The sequence below is a fragment of the Callospermophilus lateralis genome, unplaced genomic scaffold (assembly GCF_048772815.1).
Source record: "Callospermophilus lateralis isolate mCalLat2 unplaced genomic scaffold, mCalLat2.hap1 Scaffold_63, whole genome shotgun sequence".
Taxonomy (NCBI): Eukaryota; Metazoa; Chordata; class Mammalia; order Rodentia; family Sciuridae; genus Callospermophilus; species Callospermophilus lateralis.
This window is the reverse complement of record NW_027514713.1, coordinates 6,788,380-6,815,456: the sequence shown is the minus strand read 5'-3', so window position 1 is coordinate 6,815,456 and position 27,077 is coordinate 6,788,380. Positions and strand designations below refer to the sequence as shown.

The following is a 27,077-nucleotide window of genomic DNA, read 5'->3' as shown; positions in this document are numbered from 1 at the left end:
AATGGGGCTGTCTTAACTACCTAAAAGGCTGTGCTGCTTGTTCATTTTTAAAAGTCATTTTAATCTACAGAGAGCAAAATTTATTTTGGAGGAAATCCAGCTCTGTCTGAACAGAGGCACAGACGCACAAACACCCCAGGGCAAGACTTTGTCCCCAAGTGCTCCCTCCTGGTCTGCAGTCCAACCCTCCTCCACCCCAACCCCAGGCTGCTTCCATCACTATGATTTTGCCTTTTCCAGTGTTCTGTCTATCTGTCCATTTGTCTGTTTGTTTTTGTTTTGGGGTTTTTTTAATGGAATTCTGTTTTGTGACTGTTACCGTTCCTCTGTCTCTGGCGCCCTGTTTCATTCCTGTCTGGCAAAGGCTGTCACAGAGACAGACGTGACTAAGCCCCCGAAGCTCATGCTCAGCCCCAGGCAAGGCTGGAAGCCCTCAGCACTGCCCCACCCACCAGACACGCCCCAGGAAGGGTCCTGCACTTCCACATATGTGAGTCAAGCCACACTGAGAGACCCATAGTGTCACCAGGATGCCTGCCGGTCACCCCATTTAGGGAAAGAGCTATTCTGGCCTCACGTGACTGGCAGAGAGGAATGCGGGGAGCAGGCCATGGCACAGCCACAGCCTGGCTGCTCGGGTGTGCAGGAGGGAGGAGGTTGTGGGAAAGGAGGCCAACATTCTGGGAACCGTAGGAAACAGTCAATGTTCCCAAGGCAGCAAGTGGGTTCCCTTTTGTTCTAGTCACTCTGAATCTGAACCCCCAAGCTCCACCCTGAGTGCCCTGTTCCACCTGGGCTGCGGGAACAGGCAACCCAGCACACAGGAGACCCAGGCTCCAAGGACAGATAGCTGGGCTTCAGCTGGGCTGCTGGGCTCTGCTGGGCACCCAGGGTGCTGTCCAAACCTGATGTCTCCCAGCTCCAGAGGCACTGCATGCCCCCAGCCTGGCCTGTCAGTCTAGATGGCCAGCACTCACCTCCCGCAGAGCTGGCCTCAGAGCACCTGCCACCAAGTGCCCTCTGCCCTCCCCACCTGGGGTCTGACAAGCATCTTAAACTGATTCCAAGGGGAGCTCTTGGCCCATAGCTCTGCCGTTGGCCAGGGAGTCAGCCCAGTTACCACGTGGTCCAGAAGTTATACACCATGAGGGTCCTGGGCACCACAGGAGACTCAGCAGCACTGGGGACAAGCAAATGTCCCAGACATGGCCACATGTGGGGTAGAGACACAACTGACTAGAAAAATGACTGATCAACAGAGAGTTGTCCTTCTGGCACCTCAGGTGGGCACAGGTCCCTCCACCTCAGGGTCTGCAAGCCCTCAATGGACTCACCTTCTGCCCCTGCCCATGGGATGCAACCACCTAGGCCTCCTGGCCACTCCTACAGCACAGCGAGTGGGTCCTCACCCACCACCTCTAGGACCTCTTCTTTCCCCTAGAATGTTATTTCTCCTGTTGGCATGGCTGGTTCTTCCTCCTAGGTGTTTATGGAGGCGTGAACCCTCTTGCCCATCTACCTTGAGTACACTCTCTGGACCTGAAGCTTTGAAAGAGCCGGGTCTCTAGCTGACTGGCTAACCTTGATCCCAGGCCTACAATACTACCCAATACTAGGTGCTCAACAAAAGAAGGAGTCATGACAGAATGGCTCAAAACGACTTCGCACTTGGCTGTTTGGCATTACTAGTGCATGTTTGTAAAACTTTGGCCTAACAGGTTTTTTTTTTTTCTCCTAACACAGTATTTTCTAAATAACCACCTAAACCCAATGGATTAAAAAATAATAATTCAAGGGATGAAAATTGATATCAGAAAATTAATGGGAACAGTGTATCAGAGTACACTGGACACAGAAAAGTTAATACTGGTTCATGGAACTTCTTTCCACTACATGTATGTATTCACATATCAGTGATCTGGCTTATAGGCTTAAGGAGAAACAAGCTTCTGAACACTTCCCTAAGGCCCTTCAAGACAAGAACAGCTGCAAATGGGTGTGGTGTCGCATGTCTGTTATTCCAGTGACAGTCCTGGGCTGAGGCCCCAAGACTGCAAGTTCAAGGCCAGCCTCAGCAACTAGGTGAGGCCATGCCAAAAACAAAACAAAACAAAGTTAAGAAGGGCTGGGGGTATGATTCACCTCACCTTTACCCACTGCACCTTTTTAATTATCTGCACAGTTGTCACAGAAAGACTTTGCGAGAAATGCCAACTGACACAGGTTAAGGTTCAGGAGGCTTCTGGTGGTGGATGTCCGTTTTCGTCATCATGGGTGCAGATGCTTGCAGGGAGAAAGGCTTCAGGCTGCCAGACAGACTCCCTGCCTGTCCCGTCTTCATGGAGGCTGGTGAGGCTGAAAAGGTATGGCACTGTTAGAAGTCAGAGTTACACACCGACAGGAGTGCTCACAGGCACAGGTGGGGTGGGGGAACAGATGGGCGAGTGTACCATTCTGGCTGGGACACAGGCATTTGGAAGGAGAGGGCGGGGCTGGCTGGTGGCTGATTTCCAGTATCACCTGACACCTGACGCTAAACCATTAAAGCCAAAAGGAAGGCGGCCTCCCAGTCCTTTATTAAACACAAAGCTCTAAGACAAATCAGCTAAGCTGCCCACAAAATTGGTTTGGCCCATCCACGGGTGTAATTCTCAAAATAAACATCAGTGAACTGCAGCAGCCCCCACGAGGTCCAGATGTGGAGATTAGGAGCCAGGCTGGAAAATGGCATGGCCTCCGTGGGCGGGGGGACAGGGGCCGCTCACACAGCCCACACCTACCGGGGAGCAGCTAGGCCCAGGGAGCAGCCAGGCCCAGGGAGCAGCCAGGCCCGGGGAGCAGCCAGGCCCAGGAAGATCTGCAGCGACTGCTCCAGAGGTTCCCAGGCTTCAGGTAACCCCCACTCAGGACCAGATGGAGGGAGGGAGCTGTTGGTGATTATCCCCTCCTTCTGTGTTTGGAACTTCAACAGGGAGATGAAGGTGGTCCTGCAGACTGCAGCTTTGAACCTCAAACTACCTACCACCCACCTGTGCCCCTGTGCCTCCCTTCACTGGGGGAGAGAGAAGGAGGACAGAAACCAAAGTGCTTCTTTTAATAAAACAAGGAGCCAACCCTAGCCCCCCAGACCCTGCCTGCTGGCCCTGGCTACTCGACTACATTGGGACTGTACCATTGGGCCTGATGGGCTCCTCTAAACCAGCTGGGTCTAAAGCCATGACCCACAACAAAAGGCCAATTCTTCTCAGACCGGCAAGAAACCTCGACTCTGAGGTGACCTGGTCTTGACAGACAGCTACCGATGGCAAAGGGAGCAGGAATGAGACTCCCCAGGGACTTCAAAAGTGCTTGCCCACTGGGGCAAGGGTGGGCCCCTTGCTTTCCCAACACAGATGTGCAGAAAAGGGACCCCACGGGCTCACTCTGCACACCAGCTCCAAGTCTGGGTTTCCATCAGCCAAGCTCAGCCCGGCATCTGTGAACTTTATCTTCATATAATTTGGTGGGAAAGACTGTGGGGGCCTGGAGTAAGCAGGGGTCAGAAGGCAGACATTGCAGTTCAAATCCCATCCCAGCTGCTGGCCTGCTGTGAGGCCTTGGGCAGGCAGCCACACAGCCCCCAACCTGGCAGCAGCATAGGGGGATGCTCAGAGCTTGATCCAAGGGGAGGAGGAAAGCTACATCTCCTGTGGCCACTTTGGGGAGTGAATCCAGCAACTGTCCATCATCTGAGCCTCACCTGGAACCTACCAAGTGCTTGACCCTTTCTTGCTCTTGGGCACTTGTTTTCTATGTCCTCACTGACCTCAAAAGCTTCAGTTTCATCATTGAACCCGTGACTCTCAGCCAGAAGCAAATGCACCCCCTATCCCCCAACAACCTCCCCAGGACAGGACTGGCAATGTGCATGGGCAATTTTGGTGGCCAGCACAAAGGGAGTGGGGCTGCTGCTGGTAACTAGTAGGGAGAGACACAGGACATGGCTAAATGTCCTGTGACACCACACAGCCAAGAACTACCTGGCCCCCAATGCCACATGAAAATCCTCATCTCCCGAGAAGTGGGGGCAGGGGTGAGGGCTAGATGGGCCCATCCACTCATGCTTAAGCAAGTGCTCAATTAATGGGAGAAATCATCTTGAGAATTAAGTTTTAAAAATATTCAATTAGGTCCATTCTACTGCGAGGACTGGTGGACTGGCAGACTGGCCCAGCCATGGCACAGAGCAGTCCTTCAACTGGGGGCGTTGCTGCCACTATCACCATCATTACCATGGGACACAAAGAAACAAGATGAACACAAGGCATTTTAAGGAAACATGACCAATAAAATCTTTACTATGGACTTTTAAATAATTTATTCGTGTATGTCGTACCTCCTTGCAGACAAGATTTGTGGTAGCTAAAGAGATCCAAATAATGAATTCCCTGTGCAGATGGAGGACTGGAGCTTCTCTAATTCCTATCAACTAGTGAGTCAGGAACTGCTTGGGAACTGACAAGGAGACCTAATCCTGAGGGACAGAAGAGCCACTGAGCACACAGAACCCAACATAGAGAGTCCCCTGCTTATGGGGTCAAGTTCAAGTGAACAGCAGGCGAGTGAAGCTAACCAGGGCTCTAGCAGGACTGTCCTACCTGAGATTCTGCTGTGGGCTTTAGCAACACACAGGATGAAGTCAATTTTTTTAACTGTTATATACATGCATGTTCATTAAAATAATAATTGGAAGCTTTTAACTCTATGGATCCTTCCTTTGTTGATAACCTTTAAATATTAGGATTGAAGAAACGGTCATACCACATGGCTGTGGCAAGAATGAGGTAGTCTCCACTGGTTTCCAGTGGAGACAGGTCTGGACAGGAGAGGGCCCACTCACCCACAGGGGGTCTAGGACTGCAAAGCTTCACAGACTCGGGAAGGAACACAGCTTTAGGGTCATCTAGCAACCCACAGATCCCATTTGGGCAGAACTCTATCTCCTTAAGAAAGAGACCTCCCATGCCACCTCCAAATGCACCCTGTCCCACCTCACCAGCCTGTGTAATGTCCTGTACCTCCTCATAGCAGATAATGCCATGACCATCCCCTTGTTAGTTCAAGTCTAACACCCTCCACCAATGCAATTCCTTGAGCGCCCTTGGGCCTCCAACCACCTGACTCTTCACCGGGGTCTGTGCACCCTACTTCACCCTGCCTCTCCATGACCTCCACTCCTGCTGTCCTGTCTCCATACACGCTGCACAGGGTGCTGGAGGCCGGGAGTGTCTGTCTCCCCTTCTGTTTCAGGCACAGGGGCACACGCAGTACGAAACACATGTCCAACACAAGTCCCTGATCTGAAAACCCAAAATGCTCCAGAACTTGACCTTTCTTTCTTGGTGCCGGGATGGGATCCAGGACTTTGTGCTCTACCACTGAGTTTCCCCTGACAGCCCCGGCTCAGAGCTCTGTGAGCACCCACAACAGCAGGAGTGCAGAATTCCACACCCGACCTCAGAAAGCCGCATGAGCAACACAGTGGCACCAAAAATATTAATCAATTATGTCCAGTCCTTGACCTCAGGGGGCTCCAGCCACACCTGGGAAGGGCAGCCAGATCCCACCTCCAGCCTTCACACCTGCCCACACACTGGCCACTGGTCCCCCAACGTCACCTCCTCAGAGCTCTCCCTTGCTGGCCCATCTAAGGTGACATAAGTTTATGGCTCCCTGTGGCTATGAGAATGTCAGAGAGCAGTTCCTCCAGGCTACCGGAACCTCAGGTCACAGCCCAACATGTCCTGAGCACCTACTATGTTCACCAAAGAATGAGGACTCCACTTCTCCTCTTCTTACGGTGGTCATGACAAGCAACAAACACACAATAAAGACAAATAAATATGACAGTTTCATATAGAAACATCAGTGGAGTCCCTCTTCATATGGTGCCCTACTACTGGGTGATCATTGACACAAAGATATAGGGCCAGGGATGCAGCCACGTGGGAGGGCACTTGTCGGGTATGCACAAGGCCCTGGGTTCCAGGAAAGGGAAGGGGAGGAGAGGGCAGGGGAGGGGAGGGGAGGACACAGCATACTGCATGATGACACAGGAAGATGTCAAGTTTAAGGAATTTGAAGGAAGCACTTAGGTCTCTTCCAAAGTATGCGGAATATTTTGTACTCAGGTGCCTCAGGACAGGTGAGCCGAGCAGCAGACTGACACTGGACGGTCTAGGGTGAGCTAAGAGGTGTTGGGCAAGTGCTGTTTTTAAGGGTTATTTACTAATACAGAAACACACCTGGGGGCTGGGGATGTGGCTCAAGCGGTAGTGTGTTCGCCTGGCATGCGTGCGGCCCTGGTTCAATCCTCAGCACCACATACACACAAAGATGTTGTGTCCACCGAGAACTAAAAAATAAATATTGAAATTCTCTCTCTCTCTCTCTCTCTCTCTCTCTCTCTCTCTCTCAAAAAAAATTCCTTCTTTAAAAAATAAATAAAAACTCTTAAAAAAAAAAAAAAGAAACACACCTGGAGGGGTAAGATGCCAGGTGCAATAGCATGTACCTGTGTCACGGCTACTTGGGAGGCTGAGGCAGGAAGATCCCTTGTATTCAGATGTCAAAGACCAGCCTGGTCAACACAGCAAGATCCCATCTCAATAATGAAAGAAAGTGAGGCTCAAAGTTAAAACAACAACAACAAAAATCCTACACCATTTACACCAGACATGGAAACAAGGGGATCCATGAACTAAAGCAGTTCACAAAAATGTTTGATTCAGGATAGAGAGATTTTTAGAGAATTTGAAACAGTGGGTAAAAATTGGGGTAGTTTGCAATTGAAAAACCATTTGCAGATATGTTGAAATATCACCAATCTGGCAATACGAAGCCTGCTTAGCTCCCTTAGCCAGAACCAGCTGCAAGACAAGGCCCCAGTAGCTCGCTCCACATTTTGAGAGCTACAGGTCAATCAAGATCCATTAGTTAGCTATAAGCATCACCTTTATGATAAAACAAACAAACAAACAAACAAACAAAACACAGACATTAGAAATGCATCCAGTTATCAGAAGAATGAGCATGTGTGGCAGTGTTACCCAAATGTGCACACAGGCAGACGTGTGTGACAGGTCGGGACAGCTGTGTCTTGCTGCTTTTCTCACCACAGTCTCCACCATGTCTGACCTATGCATTTCCATAGCAGCCTGGTCCTTGGGGGACTATTTGAAGTTTTCAGTTTAATAGTGTGACCTATAAACCTATCCCCCAAAAGGCCCTAAAATAACATCGGAGGGCTGACTATGGGAGGTGGGATCATTAGTGACTTTAGTTCTTGTAATTAACAATTATCTTACAACAAAGAAGTATTGATGTCACCATGAGATGAAGAACATAGAACTGCATTCCCTGCTCCATGACTGGTACCCCACATTGGAGCTATGACACCGAAGGACCATTAGCCCCAACAGGGGCGAGAGCAGGCCCCAGGGTGCTCCCCTAATACATTTTAATGTCTTGCACGGGGATCCTGAAAGCCAATATTGGTGAAGGCATCAATTATGGCCAGGAGGCCTACAGAAATGAGGAACCAGAAAAACCACTGAGAATGAGAACCACTTTGGCCATCAAGCCTGCGGGATTCCAGGAAACCCTGAGCTAACGGCTTTCCACTGACCAAAGAACTTCTCAGAGAGCAAATCCAGCCCGGAGAAGGAAGGCCCATGTCTGTGCCTCTAATCCTCCAAACAAAAGGGAGATTTCCAAAGTCTCTTAGAAATTTTATAGAATAACTTATTCCAATTTGTGGTTTTGTGTTGTGACTTGCGTATTTTGTCACTGTCATAAACTACTTATATGGTTTTCCTATCCTATGACATGACAGGTCTTCTCTTTAAAACAGGATTTTGGATAAGCCACAGCTTTGTCTCCATTGTGTTGCGTGGGGGCCATTAATAGCTCCTGCTCCCTGTTAAAAACAAAAGATCCTGTCACTGGGACAGCAGAGGGCATCAGGCTGCCATGGGAGGAAGCAGGATCTGTGCTTCCCCTGCTCTCTACAGGGCCCTCGATGGCACCCATGAGAGTTGCCCCTAACTCTCTCAAGTCTATAGAAGTGGTTGTCAAAGTTGGGCCACGGGCCGAATCTCACATGCCACCTGTTCCATGTGTCCTGCAAACTACAAGGATTTGACATTTTTATGTGGCTGGGAGGAAAGATGGAATTAAAAGTTCATATAAAGCATGCAAGTCACACAAAATTCAAACTCTAGTGTCCACCAACAAAGTTTTATTAGAACTCGCCCACCTCATGTCTACAGCTGCAAAATATACTTTAAGACCTAAAATAACTACTATTTGACCCCTTATAGAAACAGGGGCAATTTGTAAGATTAAAATGACTCTTGGCTGGGTGGGGTGGAGCATGCCTATAATCCCAGCTACCCTGGAGGCTGAGGCAGGAGGATTGCAAGATCAAGGATTGCTCTGGGGTGCAACTCCTGCCTGGCATGGGTAAGGCCCTGCATTCGATCCCAGTGCCACCAAAAAACAAACAAACAAACAAAAAAAAAACATTATAAGTGTCATCCCTGTTTCCTACACTATTGGGCTCAGGATTAGCCAACTCCTGAGCACATATTGAGAAAGAGAGTTATAATTTAGGAAAGAAGCTCTGTAGTTTAAAGGGAATCTACTGGCTCTCACTTAAAAACCCAAATGATGAGGAATTCTGTCACAAAGTCTAAGGCCATTTATCCCTCTCCTTTGCCACTCCAGAAGGAAGAGAGAGGCTAAATTTAACACATTAGATGTGTTCTAATAGTACAAACTGTATTTTCTTGACATGTGGCCCAGGAGAATTAGTAGCAGTTTACACACCAGCATTTTTTATTTTATTGTAGCAACTTCTGTATTAACATCAGTGAACTTCATGGCATTGAGGGAAAAAAAAGCCATTTAAAAACAGGGCCTTACACATTTCACTTTGCATAGGCCAAAGCTGAGTTGCAGATCCAACACCCAACAATGGAACAAAGCTCCACAGAAAGTGACGAGGACTCGAAGCATAGCCACCAAAACTGAAATCCCACCTTCTCAAGCTCTCTATAAAAACTAACAGGCCGAGGGTCTGGGGGATCCAGACCATGCATGTTCTGTGAAGTTCGCTTCCACAGAACCATGCATGGAATTAAAGTATGATTTTTAAGGACCTTTGGTAAGAAACAAGGGGACAAAAGGAAAGACATTCTGACACTGTCCACACAAGCTATGTGGCTCCAGGGACAACACCCTACAGCTGCACTGCGAGTATGAGAGACCCCAGGGTACATGGCAGAGCTGCAGTCTGTTATAACAAAGACCCTGCAGCCACCCAGCACCAAAGCTCTGCCTCCCTGCGGCCATCCATGGACAACGCACCAGAATCAGTGCACCTCTGAGTGCACAGCCACCAAGTCCCCATCATTATTTTACCTTTAGGGTCATTAGCAGTCTCCTGAAGAGCGAATGGCTGATCCTTCAGGACTTTCTTATCTTTAATGGTTCCATAGTCATCATATGCTAGTAAGTACTATTGCTGGACTCTAGTCTCCCATTGCTTATTATGATAAAAAAATTCTGAAGTGAATATTATTTTATGGTGCAAGTGGGAAGGTGGGGCATTGACTGAAGGTGAGCACTTGAGTTCCAAGTCTAAAGCTGCTGCTCCAACTGCACATGTGCTACCCCACAAAACACCCCAAGACATCTCAGCCTGACATTTAATACCTGGAGATTTTACTTAAAAATCCACATTTTCCATTTCTCTGGAAGAATATCAAGATCTGAAAGCCCCAAGGTGGCCATGGGTGAAGTCCCTGAGATGAGGCACATGCCCTGGGTGTCCCCGTCTCCACCATTCTCAACAGCTGGCTAACCAGGAACCATCATGCTGGGTTCAGAAGGTTCTCTGTGCCCATATCTCAAAGGCAGAGCAACAAAAAAAAGAGAATACCGCAATTCAAGAAAAGTAGCAAAACCACTTCCTCATGAAGGCAATGACGTTCATAGAATATTTCACACATGACCAAATTCTTTTGGGGAAGAAAGAATTCTTTCAAGCCACCATTACTTTTCTCCCTCTCAGCCAGTGGCCATCCCTGCTGGCATCAGTTCCCTGATCCACGTGGACAGCAGCACCAGGAGAAGCAGCAGCCTGCAATTGCGCAGCGTGGGCTGTCTGGGGCACTGTCCTAAGTACACCCCAACTCCTCTTAGTTACAAGAACCTCCCAGGCACACCGTTAAGATCCTCACGTTACAGAGGGGAAACCGAGGCACTGAGACCATAAGCACCCTGCCCAAATGTTCCACATGCCCCCCACACGTCCCTAACAAGCAATGTAACTGTGAGACAGGTGACCCTGAAGGAGCAGGACAACTCCAGGGAGACCTGCAATGGCATTTTCATATCAAATTTATTTATTTTTTGAATGTGGTGCTGAGGATCGAACCAAATACCTCTCATGTGCTAGGCAAGCACTCTACACCAAGCCACGACCCCAGCCCCACAAGGACTTTTTACCTTATGTGTTTCTGTGATAGTTGAGCACTGAATGTGAATGTACTGAAAAGTGAATTATTTTAATAAAATAAAATCCTTAGAGAAGAACAGAGTTATGGGGAGTTTGCTGATTAGTCCAAGAGGCAGTGACATTAGAAGTGACAGTAGAAGTGAACTCTAAATGGATTTCTGGCCACCTCCACCCAGGTGTAGGAATGAATTCTAGTGAGCCTTTTGGAAACACTAATCTCATTTGTAGGTCCCACAGAGCAAGGATCTCATCTAATCACTCATTGAAAATTTGCAGGCAGGGAAGCATAACCCTGCAGTTCCCGAGGAGGCTGCGGGTTCTGGTGCTAGCGCCCAAGGGGGCAGGGAGCCTTCGGTGAACAGAACTACAGCCACCTACAGCAACGTTGGGCCATCAGGCAGGAAGCCTGGTATCAGGACTCCCAGAGGGGACCAGCTGGTAGGAGAAACCTGGTCCCAGTGTGTGTCTTCCCCGGCGCTTGTCCTCCCCAGCTCCTTCTAGGCTCCAGTTCCAGCACAGCACCACAGGGGCGTGACCCTGACCCGATAGGGCCAAACCCCGCTGACCCCACCCATCCGTTCTGGTGAAGCCTTAGCGGCCCCAGGCTCCGCCCTGAGGCTCCGCCCACCGGAACCCTATTCCCCCCAATCCTGTGACCGCTGCTAGGAGCCTGTCCAGCCCCGCCTCTGGTCTGGGCCTCGGTTCTGCATTCAAGGCCCTTATTTCGCGGCCAGCCCCTCACCCACGGGAACCCTCCCCCTCGCCTAGGTGGCCTCGGGTCCCCTGCCCGGGTCTGACTGGTGCTCTTGTCCAGGAAGTCCATGGACTCCTCGCTGGCGCTGAAGTGGCTGGAGGTGGCCTTTTTGTGGGCTTCCTGCTCCATGTCGGAGCCCGTGTGCACCAAGGAGTTGGTGCTCATGGGAGAGCAAGGCATGTCCCACAGCGAGATGCGGTGGCCTGCGTCCCCACCCAGCAGGGGCTTGCTCATGAGGATCTTGGGCGAGGCCGTCATGTCAAAGTTGAGCTTGACCTTCTCCTGCTTGTCTGTCTTGGCCGTGCCGGCGCTGGGGTTGGCGGGATCCAGCAGTATCTGGTACTGGCTGTTAGGCATGTAGGGCGTCCTGAAGGGAGAGTAATTAAAGACCCCAAACTTCCTGCGGATGTTCTCCACATAGACCTCCATCTCCTGCATGGTGCTGTTGAAGATGCTTTTAGGCTTTTTCACAGAAAAGGGAATTTCTTTAGGCATGAGGTAGCAATTATTTATTGGAACCCAGTCCCTGGGAGGGCAAAAGAGAAAGTTCAAGTCAAATTTAGTGATTTGCAAGGCTTTTTTTTTTCTTTTTTCTTTCCTGAATACAAACCAAATTATCCTAGCATGTTTGCCAAGATTCTAAATACTTGTTCTCATTTAAAATAAATGACTTGGTTTCAATGTTTAATTAATGATCCACTTAACAGGCATGTTCTGGCACAAGGACAGAACACAGAACAGCATAACTCAGCAAAGATAGTAAAAGGCTCTACAGTCTTAGTCATTTTAATCCATTAAATAAATAAATAAATCCCCTTTGGTTTTTAGCTGGTAGAGAATTAAAAAAAAAAAAGTTACTGCATTCCTCCAATCTACCACAAAAAAGGGTATTCCCCAGATTTCCCTCAACTGCACACGGACACAAACAGCTTTCTTTTTGCTATTCTAAAAGAGACTAGAACTTCAGAAACCCATATTCCTAGAAGGAGGTTCATGTTTGTGAATGTGAGATAATTCATAAGGGAAAATCACTGCAAAGAAGCCCTCCAAGCCTTCAGGTCTGCAACCTCCAGTCATCTTCCCAGCATCTATACCCCACGGCCCAGCACACTCTGCACAGACCCCTGATAGCAAGGGGGAAAAAAGAAAAAAAAAACTGGCTGCAGGAGGGGGCTGGCACACCTGAACAGACACTATGGGTGTTGGCACACGGGGACATCAGAACACAGCCTGCAGCACTTTTGATGACCCAGCTCAAGAGGTTATAACTGCTAAGTGGTGGGAATAAGGTCTTCTAGGGCATTCCTCTGGGTTTCAGAGACAGGAGCTCAATCCAGGTATAAACCAAGGAGAAGCCAAGTGGGTGCTGGGAATGGATGCCTGCGCCTGCTCCCAGGGAGAAGCGGACACCTACTATCTGCCGGACTCCTACTCCGAGCCGTGCAGAGCAGCAGGAGCAGGACCTGGACCAAGAGTCCCTGCCTTCTCATGCTTTCAAAAGAAGCAAAACTGTGGGCTTCTAGCATTACCTCTCCCACTCGTCCACAGTCCACCCTGAAGTCCTGTGCTTTAAGAGGAAGTAAGGCCATCAGTGGGGGTAGGATGGAGCACACAGGTGCCTTATTGCCAATCTTGACTTCTGACAATAGCGGCTCATGACAGAAACCAAAAGTGAAAAACCCGAAAATGTCCAGCTATTCTCTGAGTGTCAGAAATGACCAGCCACCTTCCTGCTGAGGCCTGAAGACTTACTTCCCTCAGGATTGGGGAGGGCTAGGAGGAGACAAAGGCCTCTCTTCAGTCGCGCTCAGGCTGGACAGGGCAGATCTGATAGAAGGTGAAGTCCCCAAGGCCTCCCCAGTGGAGCAGACACAGTGGACCTGAGCCAAGGGTCAGGCACCACCAGGGACTCCTGAGCCTGCAGCCACATCTTGTGACTCTGTTTCTGCCCAGACTTTTGCTTGCTTCAAGTATATAACTGTCTCCTCCCAAGTTCCTAGGTGCCTTCAAAGGGGCCTTGGGAAAGTGCTTCTTTTCCACAAAACGAGCCTAGAAAATATTTAAAGGGAAATTAGATCTGCTTTACTATATAAAGTCTCTGGGAGAGGACATGTCATGAGAGGTCCCAAGCAGCACCCTACAGAGCCCAAGGGCTAGAGTCACACTCTCATGGTTCTAGGCAGTCTGGCTACATGCTAGCTGAGTCACCTGGGCAAAGCACTGACTTTGCTAGGCCCCCATATTCTTATCAGTAGAATAGATAAATGCAACTTACAAAAACAAAAATATAACCCCCCCGCCAAAAAAAACAAAAAAAAATTTAAAAAACCTTAAAATAGTACCTAGTGAACAAACAGTACTCAATTAATGTTAGCTTAAAATTAAATTCTGAGCCAGGTGCACACCTGTAACCCCAACTGGGCTGGGGAGGCTGAGGCAGGATGATCACAAGTTCAAAGCCAGCCTCAGAAATTTAGAGAGGTGCTAAGCAATTCAGTGAGACCCTGTCTCTAATAAAATACAAATAGGACTAGGGATGTGGCTCAGTGTCAAGTGCCCCTAAATTCAATCCCCAGTAACTCCCCCCCAAAAGAAAAAAAATCTGCAAGTATTTAATAAAATAGTTATTTTTTCATTGTTGTTGTTGTCTAGTCTTTAAAAAAAAAAAAAAAAACAGATCCTGATATGTTACCCAGGCTGACCTTGAACTCTTAGGTTCAAGACAGCCTCTAGCTTTAGCCAAATAGCTGGTATGACAGGCCAGCATCACCACTCCCAACCCAGTTCCTAAATTTTTAACTTGGTTGTACATGTGCAGGTCTATCATAAAACTTAAAAAACAAAAAAACAAAAAAACAAAAAAACACAAGCAAATTCTTCTAAAAGACAAAAGGCACACATGGGACTCCAGGAACATGCCTGGAGTCGGGCAGGAGGGCCCCAGGCCCACCCCAGCACTCACTAAGCTGACAGGAGCTGCGCGCTGAGTTCTCCCTCTGCCGACCTACTTCACTTGGATGTGTTCAGGCTTATGTTTTGGCTCCTCCACCCCAATGTGAGCTCCCCGAGCAAGGGACAGTAGGTTGGCCTCTGGTGCACCTCTGAACTCTCTGAGAAAGGGATAGTGCATTGACCTCTGGTGCACCTCTGAGCTCCCTGAGCAGGGGACAGTGCATTGGCCTTTGTGCCAATGAGCCTGGACTCATGCTGCCTGGTCCCACCAGAGCAGCTGTCTGTGAGTTTGCCCCCCTGTGTCTGCCTCTGGGGAGGCAACAACCCTTCCTGGAAAGAGGGACTCCCCTGGGGAGAACCTCCCCAGCAGACATGAGCAGAAAGGTGACTGTCAGGACACCGGATGCCGGTCATTTCTGACACTCGGAAAACAGCTGGACATTTTAGGGTTTTTCTGTCACTGTAGCACTGTGGACAGTCTTTACCAAACTCCCTACCTGGGCCCCCCTCACCCAAGTTAAAACCAACAGGGCAACACAGTCACTCTGCCGGGGTAGAGGGTACTAGAAACATTCAGAGGGGCAGGGCAGTCTCACCACCTAATACAAAGGACTGGGCTCCCTGGTGGCTCCCACCTAGAACCAAAGACTGAACCTGAAAGCTGTGGGGACAGCCTCTTCCCATTGGGGAGCAAAGCCCACGCTCTTCCTTCTCACAACCCAAGCCACTCACAGTGGATGGCTGGCAAGGGAAGGACCAAGAGGTCTCTGCAGGATGGTCCCAGAAGAGGCAGCTGGATGATCGACTCACCTCCTGGTGAACTTGGTATGTGGGGCAAGCACTGCTATCCCTGTCACCTACATCCCAGTGCATGTCCCCACGGTGTGCCAGCCTACAGAATAGGAATCCTAAACCACCAAGACCACTCACTTTCTCACGCTCTGAACAGGACATGGGATCAACAGGCTGCCATGGATTCTTCCAGCTCTTCAAATAAGAACAACAACTCCTGCCCACCCCTGGGACCCGGTCTCCCACCATCCTCTCCTCCCTGCTTCCTGTTCTAATCACACACCAGGTCCACCCTTCCCTGCCTGAACCTCTGCTCTTGCTGCCCACTCTGCCCAAACCTTTGCACCAGGCCCACCACCACCTCCTGATGGAGATAGCTAGCCCAACAGACTCCTGGGTGTGACCCATCTTCCCAGCGATGATGAAGATGATGTCTGCCTGCCTGTTCACTCCAGCGTCCCCAGCACCCAGCACCCAGGCTGAGCAGGCTCCAAATGTATACTTCTTTGAATGAAAATTTAATAAAATAATTTCCAGCAGGTTTCCAACAAGAGTCATTAAAATCCAAATATGATATCGCCTATCAAGCCCAGTACCCTTTCAAGGAATTTCCATCTCATCTCCTGACAAAGCACTGTTGGGATTTCTTATAAGGAAGTGACTTACTTTGGAATTCACACTGTTCTTTAATCTGCAAGACCTCAAGCAAAATTTCAAAATACAAACTGCATTTTCTGTGTATTCTGTGTGGGGTATAATTTGTGCTGAGTGTATTTAAACAAACTCCCCTATGCTCTCTCCAAACTGCAGGTGCAGGGGAGGTCCGGCCTGTGCCTCATTTAACCCTAATGGAAGTTGCCAGGAGAGGACTGCAATATAAACCTGCTCATCCCTGTCTACCTGTTGTTCTGAGTGCAGGTGCTCTGCCCTGAAGGTAACTGCTATTAGCTGAAAGGCACTTCCCAGTGTGTGGTGGAAATGGGGAGGGCAGAGAGGCTGGGAGGGGAGGCTCACACCTGTCAAAACAGCATCCCCTGGTAATTTCCAGAGAAAAGGGAACAGGAGGAAACTACCCAGCAGGATGATAAGAGATTCATTTACTGGCAATCTGGGAAAATACATCTGATCCCTGAAAGCATTATTTTGAAAAGCAATTTGCACAGAGATTTAATTTATGATGGGAAAAATAAAAAATAAATAAAAAAATAAAAAAGGACAGCAGCACTTAAAATAGCCCAGGAATCCATTCTGATGCCAGTTAGATCAACAAATCCACTAAAGTAAGATTATTTTCTGACGTACCTGGAAAAAAACTGAAGCTCACACATTATCAGGCTTAACATAGCACAGGAAAACATTTTCTACTACGAGATCAAGAGTTGGTATCACGATAGTAAACAAATCACAGCCATACCAGCAAACAGCAAGAGGAAAAATCAGCTTTTAAAAAATGGTAATAATAATAAAAATAATAGCAATACCCTCCACCTCTTTTCTTATCCAATGACAGTGTCAAAGGTTCCAGTGAAGCTACATATTCAAAGCCTGTTTTTAATGCCCACCTGTTGTGTTGTCCAAAGAAATGGGCATCGACCTGCCTGTCCTTATCCCTCAGGGCTTTTGCAGGCCAAAATGGAAACCCGTTCAGTTTTGCCCAGACCAATGGATGTGGATTGCTCTAGAAGAAAAACAGAACCCAGAGTTGGCACACATTTTGCAGTGAGACACACTTCCCAGCTGGGGAGGGCAAGACGGCGGGGAGAAGGTAACCACAGAGGCCCCTGTGGGGTTCCCTAGAGAGGGGGGCCATGGTGCCTGCACAGAACTGGGGAGGGCTCCAATGGGGAGGGGACAGAATCCGAGGACAACAAAACCAGGCTGGAGTCCTGGCTCCGCTGTCACCTGGACGGCTGTGAGCAAGGCACTCGCCTCCGTGCACCACACAGAGCCCTGATGCCAACTCCCCTCAAGTGTGGGCTGACGTGCCCTGTGCCAGCACAGAGGGCAGCAGAGGCTGTGTTTATTCTTTTCATTTAAAAAAATATTTTTAGTTGTAAATGGACATAATACCTTTATTATTTATTTATTTATTTATTTTTATGTGGTGCTAGGCAAGTGCTCCACCACTGAGCCCCAGCTATTCAGGAGTTTATCTCCAAAGGCCTGAAGGGACATAAGCACGTTTTGATTCTCCCTTCATTTGCCCGGTCATGCCCCTCCAGCCCTCCATCCCCACCCCCTCCACCCACCCCACACCACTTCTCTCTGCAAAATACCTGCTGACATGCACGAGGCTCTGGCTTTGACCTCCAGCATCCCAGAGGGAAAAAATAAACACCACTTTGGAAATTCAGATCCACAGTGAGAAATCAAGGTGTCTTGAGATCCTTTAAGAACCATGATTTGTTCTCTCCTCAGATGCCACCAAGGTACTTGGTCCTTCCAAGGAAATTAAGGCCACTTGGGGTGAAGATCTCACTTCACCTTGCAGCCTGCCATGGCCTGTGTCCCTGAGCTGGCATCTACTCTGCCCTCATCCTTCATGAGTACAAGGTGACTGTCACAGAGGATAAGATCAATACCCTTGTTGAGGCAGGTGGTGTAAATGTTGAATCTTTTTGGCCTGGTTTGTCTGCAAAGGCCCTGGCCAATGTCCACACTGGAGAGATGCATTTGCATCATCAGGGCTGGTGGGGGCGCTGCAGCAGCAGGTGCTGTGTCAGCAGGAGGTCCCTCCCCTCCATCTCTCTGCCCCAGAGAAGAAAATGGAAACCAAGAATCCAAGGTTCAAGCATAAGCTTTGATCTTTTTGACAGCTCTTAACATTATCAATAAAACGCTGAACTTTGCTCTTTGCTAATTAAAAAAAAAAAAAAAGAAAGAAAGAAAGCAAGAAAAAAATACCACCATGGACTAAAGAGTCTATAACATTAATCCATGAAAGATTTTTAACCTTCTTAAAACAGGCCCAAGAAGATTTGTGGATGACACACGCATCAATACTCACAAAACTCTCAGCATTATTCATGCACACTGTGACCCACATCATGAATGTCCTGTCCCCCCACATCCCACATCCCACACCTCCCCCTGCTTGCATCCCACCTTTGAACCAAATTCCCTTCAACTCTGGGTTCTGCAGTTCTCCCAGGTTAACTAGTTCTCGCACACAAACAGCCTAGGAGGCTTATTCTATCTAGGTTATTTTATCAGTAAAAACATATATTAAAACTTCATCCAAAGTTTCGTCTCCTAACCCCCCTGGAGAAGGCTGAGCCATCAAAGACAGAGTTCAGAAAATGAAATAAAGAAAGTAAATCCAACTTACACAAGGCTTGCAAAACCAGTTGTCTCTTTTTTGGCAAGCAGCTAGATAACATTCTGGACATACTTCAATTTCATTTATCTGTAAAACAAAAATACATTAGAATAGGTCAACCAGGAGCCTCACATCTGCGAGGCCTTCATAAATGCTTGATGGTTTTTTTAAAGTATTTATGCTTTTATTTGAATGTCCAGGGATTTTTTTTTTTTTTTTTGGTGATTTGGCTGTTTGCTGGAGTTGGTTTTTCAGACAGGGTTCTTGCTGTGTTGCCCAGGCTGTCCCTGAACCCTGGGCTCAAGGGATCCTCCCACCCCTGAGCAGCTGATACTGCAGGCTCACACACATAGTTTGCTTAATGATTTTAATGATTTGGGCCACAGTGGGAACACTTGGAAATAGATCCAACCTTGGCACCACAATCACATTCTGGACCAAGGACACCCCAGGTATCCAGCCCAGACTCTCACCCCACAACAGCACATTCCACATGCGGGATTCAGAGCCACAGAAATCTGAACTTGCTTCAAAAGCTTCCAGAGACTTCCCTGCACTGGGTCTGCAGGCATGTTCCTCACCCCTCCCCCGCCCCTGGAACTTGGCAAGGTCTGAGGCATTTTGGATTGTCACAACTGGCGGGTGCTGCTTGACCAAGAGTTCCCAGGCCCCAAATACCAGTCATGCCAATTTGAGAAACTAACAATGAAACCTAAATGCCTGAAGCACCTCAAGGTCACGTGCACCCTGGACTCAGCTCCCCTGGTACCAGTGCCACTCTCCAAGCCCTTCTGGCTGCTCTGTCCCTAAACACACCATGCTCCATTTCCATTTCTAATCACATCATCCCTACTTTATTTCCAGTGACAACAACCCCCAAATCCAACTGCTTTTCTGTCCCTTTCCTGTAGAAGACAGCACACTTCTCAAGTAACTTCTGGACTCAGAATATATAGCCAGGAAGCTCCTTGATCCAACTTCATTGCCACCATTCCCTAGCTCCATATTCCCTGATCTTCCCCTCTTCATTGGAAGAAAAAGGGTGCCATTGGTTCCCAACCTCAGGGTTAATAAAATACATGGAATGAGCCACATGACACAGTATCCACACAAGTGAACAGCTGTCGAAGACTTGGGGACTGGTGCCCTTCTGAGTGCTCACTGAGGATCGACTGAACAATTCCCAATGAGGGGAGATTTTTCTTATCAACATTTTTCAGGAGGAGAAAATGAGGCCCAGAAAAGTTGAGGAACCTGTTCAAGGGTCCCAGCACCAAGGTGGCTGGGTCAGGAAGTAAACCCAGGCAACCAGGCTTCAACGCCCTGAAGCTCCCCAACTGCATGGTGAGCTGCTGCTACTGTCTTCCATGTCAGCAGCCCCGATTTGTTCTTTATCACCTATCACCATGCCAGGGGCCACTTACTGAAAACCAATTGACTTAACAGGTGACCAAAGACATGAGTAATTGAAGGGAGGGGGCATCTCCTCCCACTCCACTCAGCTGCTGGGTTCTTCCAGAGGCACACCGCATACAGCCACCTGTCATCCAACAAAGGCAAATTGGTGACCACAGTGAGGGAAGACCACCACCCCACTGTCAGCTCCTGAGCTGCTGTGTGAGGTGTAACAGCTCTTCTGGAAGACAACCAGGAAGCATCTACCTAGCCCTCTGCCCTGTTCACATCCTCTGACCTGGTCACTGTGTATCTAAACATTGTGCAAAGTGACCATCAGAAGCAGATGAGACACCCTAAGATGAAGGGACAATGGCATGCATCGTCACCTTAGGTAAAAAAAAAAAAAAAAAAAAAAAAAAAAAAAGTGCTGTCACAAGTAGGTTCCACTCAAATGACAAAAAATGTCCATGGATACTACGCAGCCATGAAAAATTCAGTTCTTCCCATGTGTTCAATTACACAGAAAATAGAAAGTACTCAAACTTCAAGTAAAAGGCAGTTTAGAAAATCTTATTTTCTCTCTTTGTGGACATGCACAGAAGCATGTGCCTCATGGATGCTCCCCAGCCATCCCAGGCAGGTCCTCTTAGGAAGAAAGAGACAGACGCACAAAGACGGGTCTAGGTTTCTATTCTTACAAAGGGATATGTTAAAGAACGCCATTCCCTGTCACTCTGGTTGTCATCTTGTCCCACCACACCGAGTCTCACAGCTCACAGACCCAACAGGTCCAGCACAGCCTGTGGGTGTCTCTAGGACACCCCGGGCATCCTACGGAACGTTTCACCCAAACCTCATCTTCAGGAGGACAGAAAGGACACCGACTCCAAGCCACAGGCTGTGCAGCCAGGGCCAGACACAGCAAGCTCTAGTGACAACCAGTAAAAGAGCTCAGGACCCTGGCGGTGGCCAGGACCTCAGGGAGAAAACCAAAGAGGAGCATCTTCTCCCTGAGGCCACCAGGAGGCAAAGGTGCTCATCACACCGCAGCCCCTCTCCCGTTGCCTTCCCTTCCTTCAAGAGACAGGGACGCGATCAGCCCCTCAACCAAGCCCACAGTGGCTACGGCCCCCCACCGTGCCTTCAGATCCCAGCACCCTGCTCTGGATGTGTCTACAAGTCAGCGGGAAACACATACCTTGTGTTCACAGCTTTTGATGACTACTTTTGCTATTTGCGTCAAGTTATGATTTCCTAGGGGAATAAAAAAAATAGGATTAATTCTACCGGAAACACTGTAACACCCCATCTTGCAATTAGATGTCCCCTGACAACATTTAGCTCGCTTTCCTCCAGCAGCTGACCAAAGTTTCTGCTTTCTAATGTCAGTTCCAATTATCCACCCTTCAAGACCAACCAGTCTTTGATGCCTCAAGGTCATCTCCAAAACCAAGCGACTGGTATGGCTTTCCCCAGATCATGGATTAATATCTGAAAAAGGTTTTGATCTTCCTGGAGAGTCCTGGAGAGGAGCCTTACTGTACCTGTCACCCCAGACTGCAGCAACCCAAGAAGGCGGCGGGGACATCACCACGTGGCTGGGCCAGGGGCTTCCAAAGAGTCCTCCAGGAGCCACAGCAGCAAGCAGGGAAGAGTGTTCAAGCTCAATTATCAACTAAGCCAAGGTCAGGTTCTTCCACCAGGACACTCATAACAAAGCAGAGACCTGGACAGGTCTAACCCAAATCCTCACCTTTGCTCTAAAGCAGGGGATAAGGTGGTTAAAAAATCATGTTTTCTTTGACCCTTAGAATATTTTCAAAAGTTTTACATTTGTTGACAAAGAGATTTCACACACACACACACACACACACACGCACACACGACCTAGATATCCAACTCCTTAAGTCTGATGACCCTTTAACCAACAAGCCCTGGGAGCTACCAACAGCAGCCTCTCCAAACAACCAGGAGTCCCTGCTCTCCTCACCCCACTAGCCATCCCTGCGGCTGCTGGTCTTCTCCTTCACCCTGACCCCACTCACTCTCTCACATGCTTGGTTGGTCTCTCTGTGCTCACCGCCCAGCGCCTCCCCTTTCTCCAGGCCCTGCGGCTGAGGAGTTACAATGCAGTATGCAGACTCCTGCTCAGGGAGCTCCCCTGGAACGCTGGCTGAGGGTCTGCACTTGGCCACTCATTCGCAGGGCACAACAGTCAGACCCACCCTTGGAGGAGTCACCCTCCGGGTGCAGAGATCAAGCACATACAAACAGCACCACTCGGGAATTGTGGTGATGCAGGCAGGCCAGTAGAGAGCCCAGGAAAGAGACCTGCCCAGCCAGAGGCAGACAGAAAAGAACCTTAAGGGAGGTTGAAAGAGGAAAATCAGTGGAAATTCTCCTCCGTTCTGGCCAGAAGGCTCCATCCTCCAAATCCATGAACACAACCGTCAGCTCATCAAGGACGCCGGCAGTGAGCCACAGAGCACAACAGCCCAGTTCTGAATGAACAGTCATGGGGTTTCACCCTAACACACAAATCACTGTGAAGTTCATGTAATGACGACTCAGTTCCTGGCCATGGGGAAAAGGCAAATCAAAATCCCTGGTGACATAGGAGACATTTCATGTCACCCAAGAATGGCCATGTCAAAAAGCTAGGCAGGGCCAGGATGTGGGGTGGCTGGAGAGCACATGCCCTCCCGTGGAGCACACTGACATGAGCCCTGTGCACACACACTGGAACAAGAGTGCTCCTGAAGCTAAGATGATGCACTGGATGGTCCAGCACCAGACAGCCAAGAGCCATGGGCACACCTGCCTAGACCACGGGCACCACAGGAGTCCCTGGCAGCTTCCTCCACAACAACTCAAAGACGGAACCCAAAGACGGAGACCACAGGATCATCCATCATTAACCAGGGCAAGGGACTGACCGCGGCGTGCTGACTGCACGAAAGATCACCGGGCAACAACAAAAGCATGATCCTCGGTCACACCAAATTCAACGCAGGGTGTGCGCCCTGATACCCAGAGCACCCCCAACCCAACCATCTGAAACTCTAGGCCACAGAGGGAGAGCAGAGCTCCAGCAGAAACAGGAGGTGGACTGCAAAGCCTCCACCTGACCTGAGCCCGTCTAAGTCACTGAACGTGCTCATTAGCCTGTGCATTTCACTGACATTTCTACCTCCGTAAAATTACGGAGTTTGGAGATGACCGTCCGAGCGCAAACCACGCATCACGGAGCCATGGACGTCGGCTCATGCCTTACCGTGCAGGTCACACTGGCCTGGTTCACATGCCACGGCAATACGCACACAGTGTCCTCGGTCCCCCGAAGCCTGATGTTGGACTCTGCAGCCGGGTTCTTCCCGAGGCGCAGCAGAGCGCACAACAGGCGGGGGGTGCCCTCTCTGGTGCCACGCGACCACTCACCCCCGTTATAAGTGAGGCAGTTGTGCAAGATCCACTTGGCATCAGCTAAGAAGGCCTCTTTGCAGCTGTACATTTACTTTTTAGTGTTCTGGTAAGAGAAGCCACGGGGCACAGTAAGCAGTGGCTTCACACCCAGCAGAACCACCTGCCCCTCACACCATCCTCTCACCACCACTTGGCAAATTGATTAAGGCTCATCCACTCATTTCCCATGATCCTATTATTGTGAGATCTATGACCCTAGTTTAAAAAAAGTCACCACTGAATTCATCACAGGAACTTGAATTTTTTCATCTTAACGCAGCTGTCATTTGTTAAGAGGTTCCTTCCAAGAAGAGGTTGATTTCTCTATTTGTATTTATTATAAAGAGGTCTCACATGAGCCTCCTGAAAACTCAAGGAAGCACACATCACCATCCCCACTTCACACAACACTATGCCAACAGTATTAAAGATGTATGCTCTTCTTCTTTGGTGGGACTACTAGGGAAGAAACCAGGGGCACTCTACCACTCAGCCACATCCCCAGTCCTTCTTTTCATTTTTTATATCATTTTGAGTCTGAGTCTTACTGAGTTGCTGAGGCTGGCCTTGAATTTGTGATCCTCCTGCCTCAGTCTCCTGAGTCACTGGGATGTCAGGCATGCACCAACACACCCAGCAATGTATCCTCTTCATAGATACTTTTCATTACCCATGTTGAGATCAGCATCATGGTGGTGTGTGCAATCTAAAGTGTTACAAATATAATTTTCACCATGGAATTTTAGCGTGAACTTGGAAAAACACCTTCAGGCATTAACAAAATAGACTTATCGGCTGAGAAGTTGATTCTAAGAAGCCACGTCCTTATTGCTAATCTGGAGGTTTCCCAGCTACTTAAATGTTCTCTTCTTCCTTCCTGCTGCTCTCATTAGCACCTTCGAAAAAAAGAGAAGAGGAAGTAAGGGTGAATTGATCAAATTGCTAATTCCTAGAAGTATGGCTCTTTCAGGTAGAAGCTGGAATCACTCCCAGAAGAGCAGTGAGCACATCTCCCAGGACACCCTCATCCCCTGGAAGGATGTCACAGAGGAAACGAAGTGAGAGGACCAAGAGTTTTTCTCTCCAAATAAAACTGATCTAACTTGGAAGTGAGGAGCTGCCTTGGCATCTCCACACCCGGGGCCAACACGGGAGGCTCTGAGACAAAGGCCAACCTTTTCCAGTGTACAAAGGCCCATGGGGTGGATAATATATTCTGTGTAGTCGGGATACTGTTCCAAGGGAATGGGCTTCTGGAATGCATCTGTCTGTAAGAGAAAAGGTACACATGCACAGGCCAGGAAGACCACACTCCAACCAACACTGGACCAAGAAGCTGAAGAGAACCTCTCTGAAACTGCCAGGAAGGAGGCCGTAGGCAGCTCCACTGGCCACCATCCCAGGCTGCCTGGATGTTGATAATCCTGGGCCCAGATGAACTGGTTGGGGTTTTGTTATTTGCTTTACTATCAACATACACCCAAGTAGTAGGTTCTGTCCCCTTCCAGTGAGGCTGAGAGTCCCAACACACCAGGGGTCACTTTAGAGCAAGGCCACACCCTAGACGGACTCATCACCAAAACTGACTTGAGGGGGAAATATGTTCACATCTAAAGATGACACATCAGACAAAGTCATTTGGGTGCCAACAGATGTTTCTGATATGATGGGAAATCTAGACAGTGAGATTTCGTTCCTGTTTTCAGAGGTCAAATTGCCTTCAGTACAAGAAGTGTGCAAAAAGTCTTTACCTTCACCCATTTGCTTAAGCTCTAACTTGACTCAGCTCAAGATGGCTGCGTGGTATTTACTTAGCATTTTTTTTTCTTTTTAAATCCAAAGATTTATTTATTTATTTATTTATTTATTTTAGCTTTTTGAAACTGGTTTCTTGTTTATTTATTCTACAAATATCTATTGAGTACATTATGCTCAAGATACCAATTCATAAACTGAAAGCAACCCAAATTAATTCAGTCACTTCTCAGGAGACTAGAGTCGTAAATTCCATTATCCAGAAGAGCAAAAGATTGACTCTTACTTGGGCATCATTGCATGTTTATTTGATATTCAGTTATTATTTTAAACAAATCTTGTGTGCATCTTGAGAACCCTTGCACCAGTATATAAAGAACCTGAAACACTAATTGTAACTTAAAGTTTTGTCAGAGCGATAAATTATTTTTTGGTGGTTTCTTTTATTTTTCTATTCCCATACAGCTTGTGTTTTACAAGTGTTTACTGAAGTAACTTAAATAGCAAGTAATTTGTTCCACTCTAGGGTAATACAATTCTAACCAAAAGCAAAGAGAGGCTTAATGTGTTATTAGTCAATGTGGTCTCTTCCCAGTGAATTTTCAGTGTCTTTTAAGTTTGCTGATATTAAAAGTAGATCTCTGAGTCTTGAGGGGTGGTAACATAGGATTAGAATCATCAACAGAGACCCAGGATTCACTAAAGAACAGTAACATTAGAGAGTGGTTTCAATTCCCAAATAAGAAAATTGAGAAAAGCAGATTTTATGGCATAAAAATCATTTCTTAGATAAAATCTTGAGAATGAAGCGAGGATTTCAGTTGATAGGATTTTTGCTTTGGTCAAACACTAGAGATTTTCTTAAATCATTGTAATAGCAAGAAACATATTTCCACAGTTTTCTATTCAAAAACTGTTTCTTTCTTTTGTAGAAAAATGTACTTCCAAAATCTGTTCAATCAACATATCCTGTTAATTAGAAAATTGCTTCCTATCAAAGGACCACAGGGCAGAGGGGTCTTGAGCAATTTAGTGCAGTAGTCCCTTTTTTGGCATACCAATGATTTGAATGACAGTCACATATTTGGGCACTGTCCTGACAAGACCCCTCTGCCCCGTGGTCCTTGGCCAGGCAAAGTGGAAGAGCAGGATCTGTGGGAAAGACCCCTTTTTTTCCCAAAGATTTAATTAAATACCAAATTATACCCAAGCAAAGAATCGGGACAGATTTAATTTGCAATTACCTGTGTTCACTTCAATCCAGAAAGAAAGTTTGACCACTGTAAATTTAAAAAATGCTCCAGAGCAGGGGTATGGCTCATGTAAAAGGCACTTGCCTAGCGTGTGCCAGGCCCTGAGTTCCAGAATGGAGGTTTCAACAAAATCGGTGACTTTACATCAAACAGAGTGAGAAAGTAAAGCTTTCTTCTATGTGTCCTTTGTTTTAAAACTTGACAGAGTTGACAAATCTACATACTCCGTCTTTTTGTAAATAGTCATCATGTTCAATCACTCCACGGTTAAAAAAAAAAAATTAAAAGATTTTTTCTTTTTTTATGGTTCCAAGGATTGAACCCAGGACCTCACACATACTAGGCAAGCTCCTTCCCTGGCCCAAGATTTTTGTTTTTTAACTAAACTAAAGCTACTAGCACAGTTTTGCTTCCATCAATTGAGATTTAATTCAAGAGATAAATAGGTAACTAATTCAATATCTAATTGGCACATCTTAAATTTCTTCATCATAACAAATTTCAGAATATCTCAAAGCAAAACTTTTATTTGTTTAAAGAAACAAAACCACAGTGGTCACTAAAAGCAGTGAGATACTCGGCTACTACTTATGCACTTAGAAAGCAAATCATAAAGGAGGGACCCATCCTTAAACTTCTTTAGATTCATCTGGAGGGAGACAGAGTCATAATATGTCCATTGTATCATCATATTATTTTTGACAGAAGACATCCCTCTGCCATTTTCCTGAAAACTATCATAATAATAACACACACACCTAGGGTATGGTGGGCACTCCCAGCAGGGTGCCATGTGAGGGCACAGCCAAGCCTGGCAGCATTGCTGTCATA

The 27,077-nt window shown here is 47.8% G+C and overlaps 1 protein-coding gene across 1 annotated transcript in view; it reads right to left on the bottom strand.

Annotated features, from left to right (window-relative positions):
* The window catches only part of LOC143389490 (MYND-type zinc finger-containing chromatin reader ZMYND8-like), a 53,196-nt gene extending 28,320 nt beyond the window's left edge, over positions 1–24,876 (bottom strand). The window contains 9 exon segments of the mRNA XM_076842518.1: positions 2,220–2,254; positions 2,256–2,355; positions 11,360–11,841; positions 16,622–16,737; positions 18,388–18,465; positions 20,975–21,030; positions 23,215–23,302; positions 24,414–24,506; positions 24,826–24,876. Coding sequence (XP_076698633.1) covers positions 2,220–2,254; positions 2,256–2,355; positions 11,360–11,841; positions 16,622–16,737; positions 18,388–18,465; positions 20,975–21,030; positions 23,215–23,302; positions 24,414–24,506; positions 24,826–24,876 — 1,099 coding nt within the window.
* Between the last annotated feature and the right edge of the window lie 2,201 nt (positions 24,877–27,077).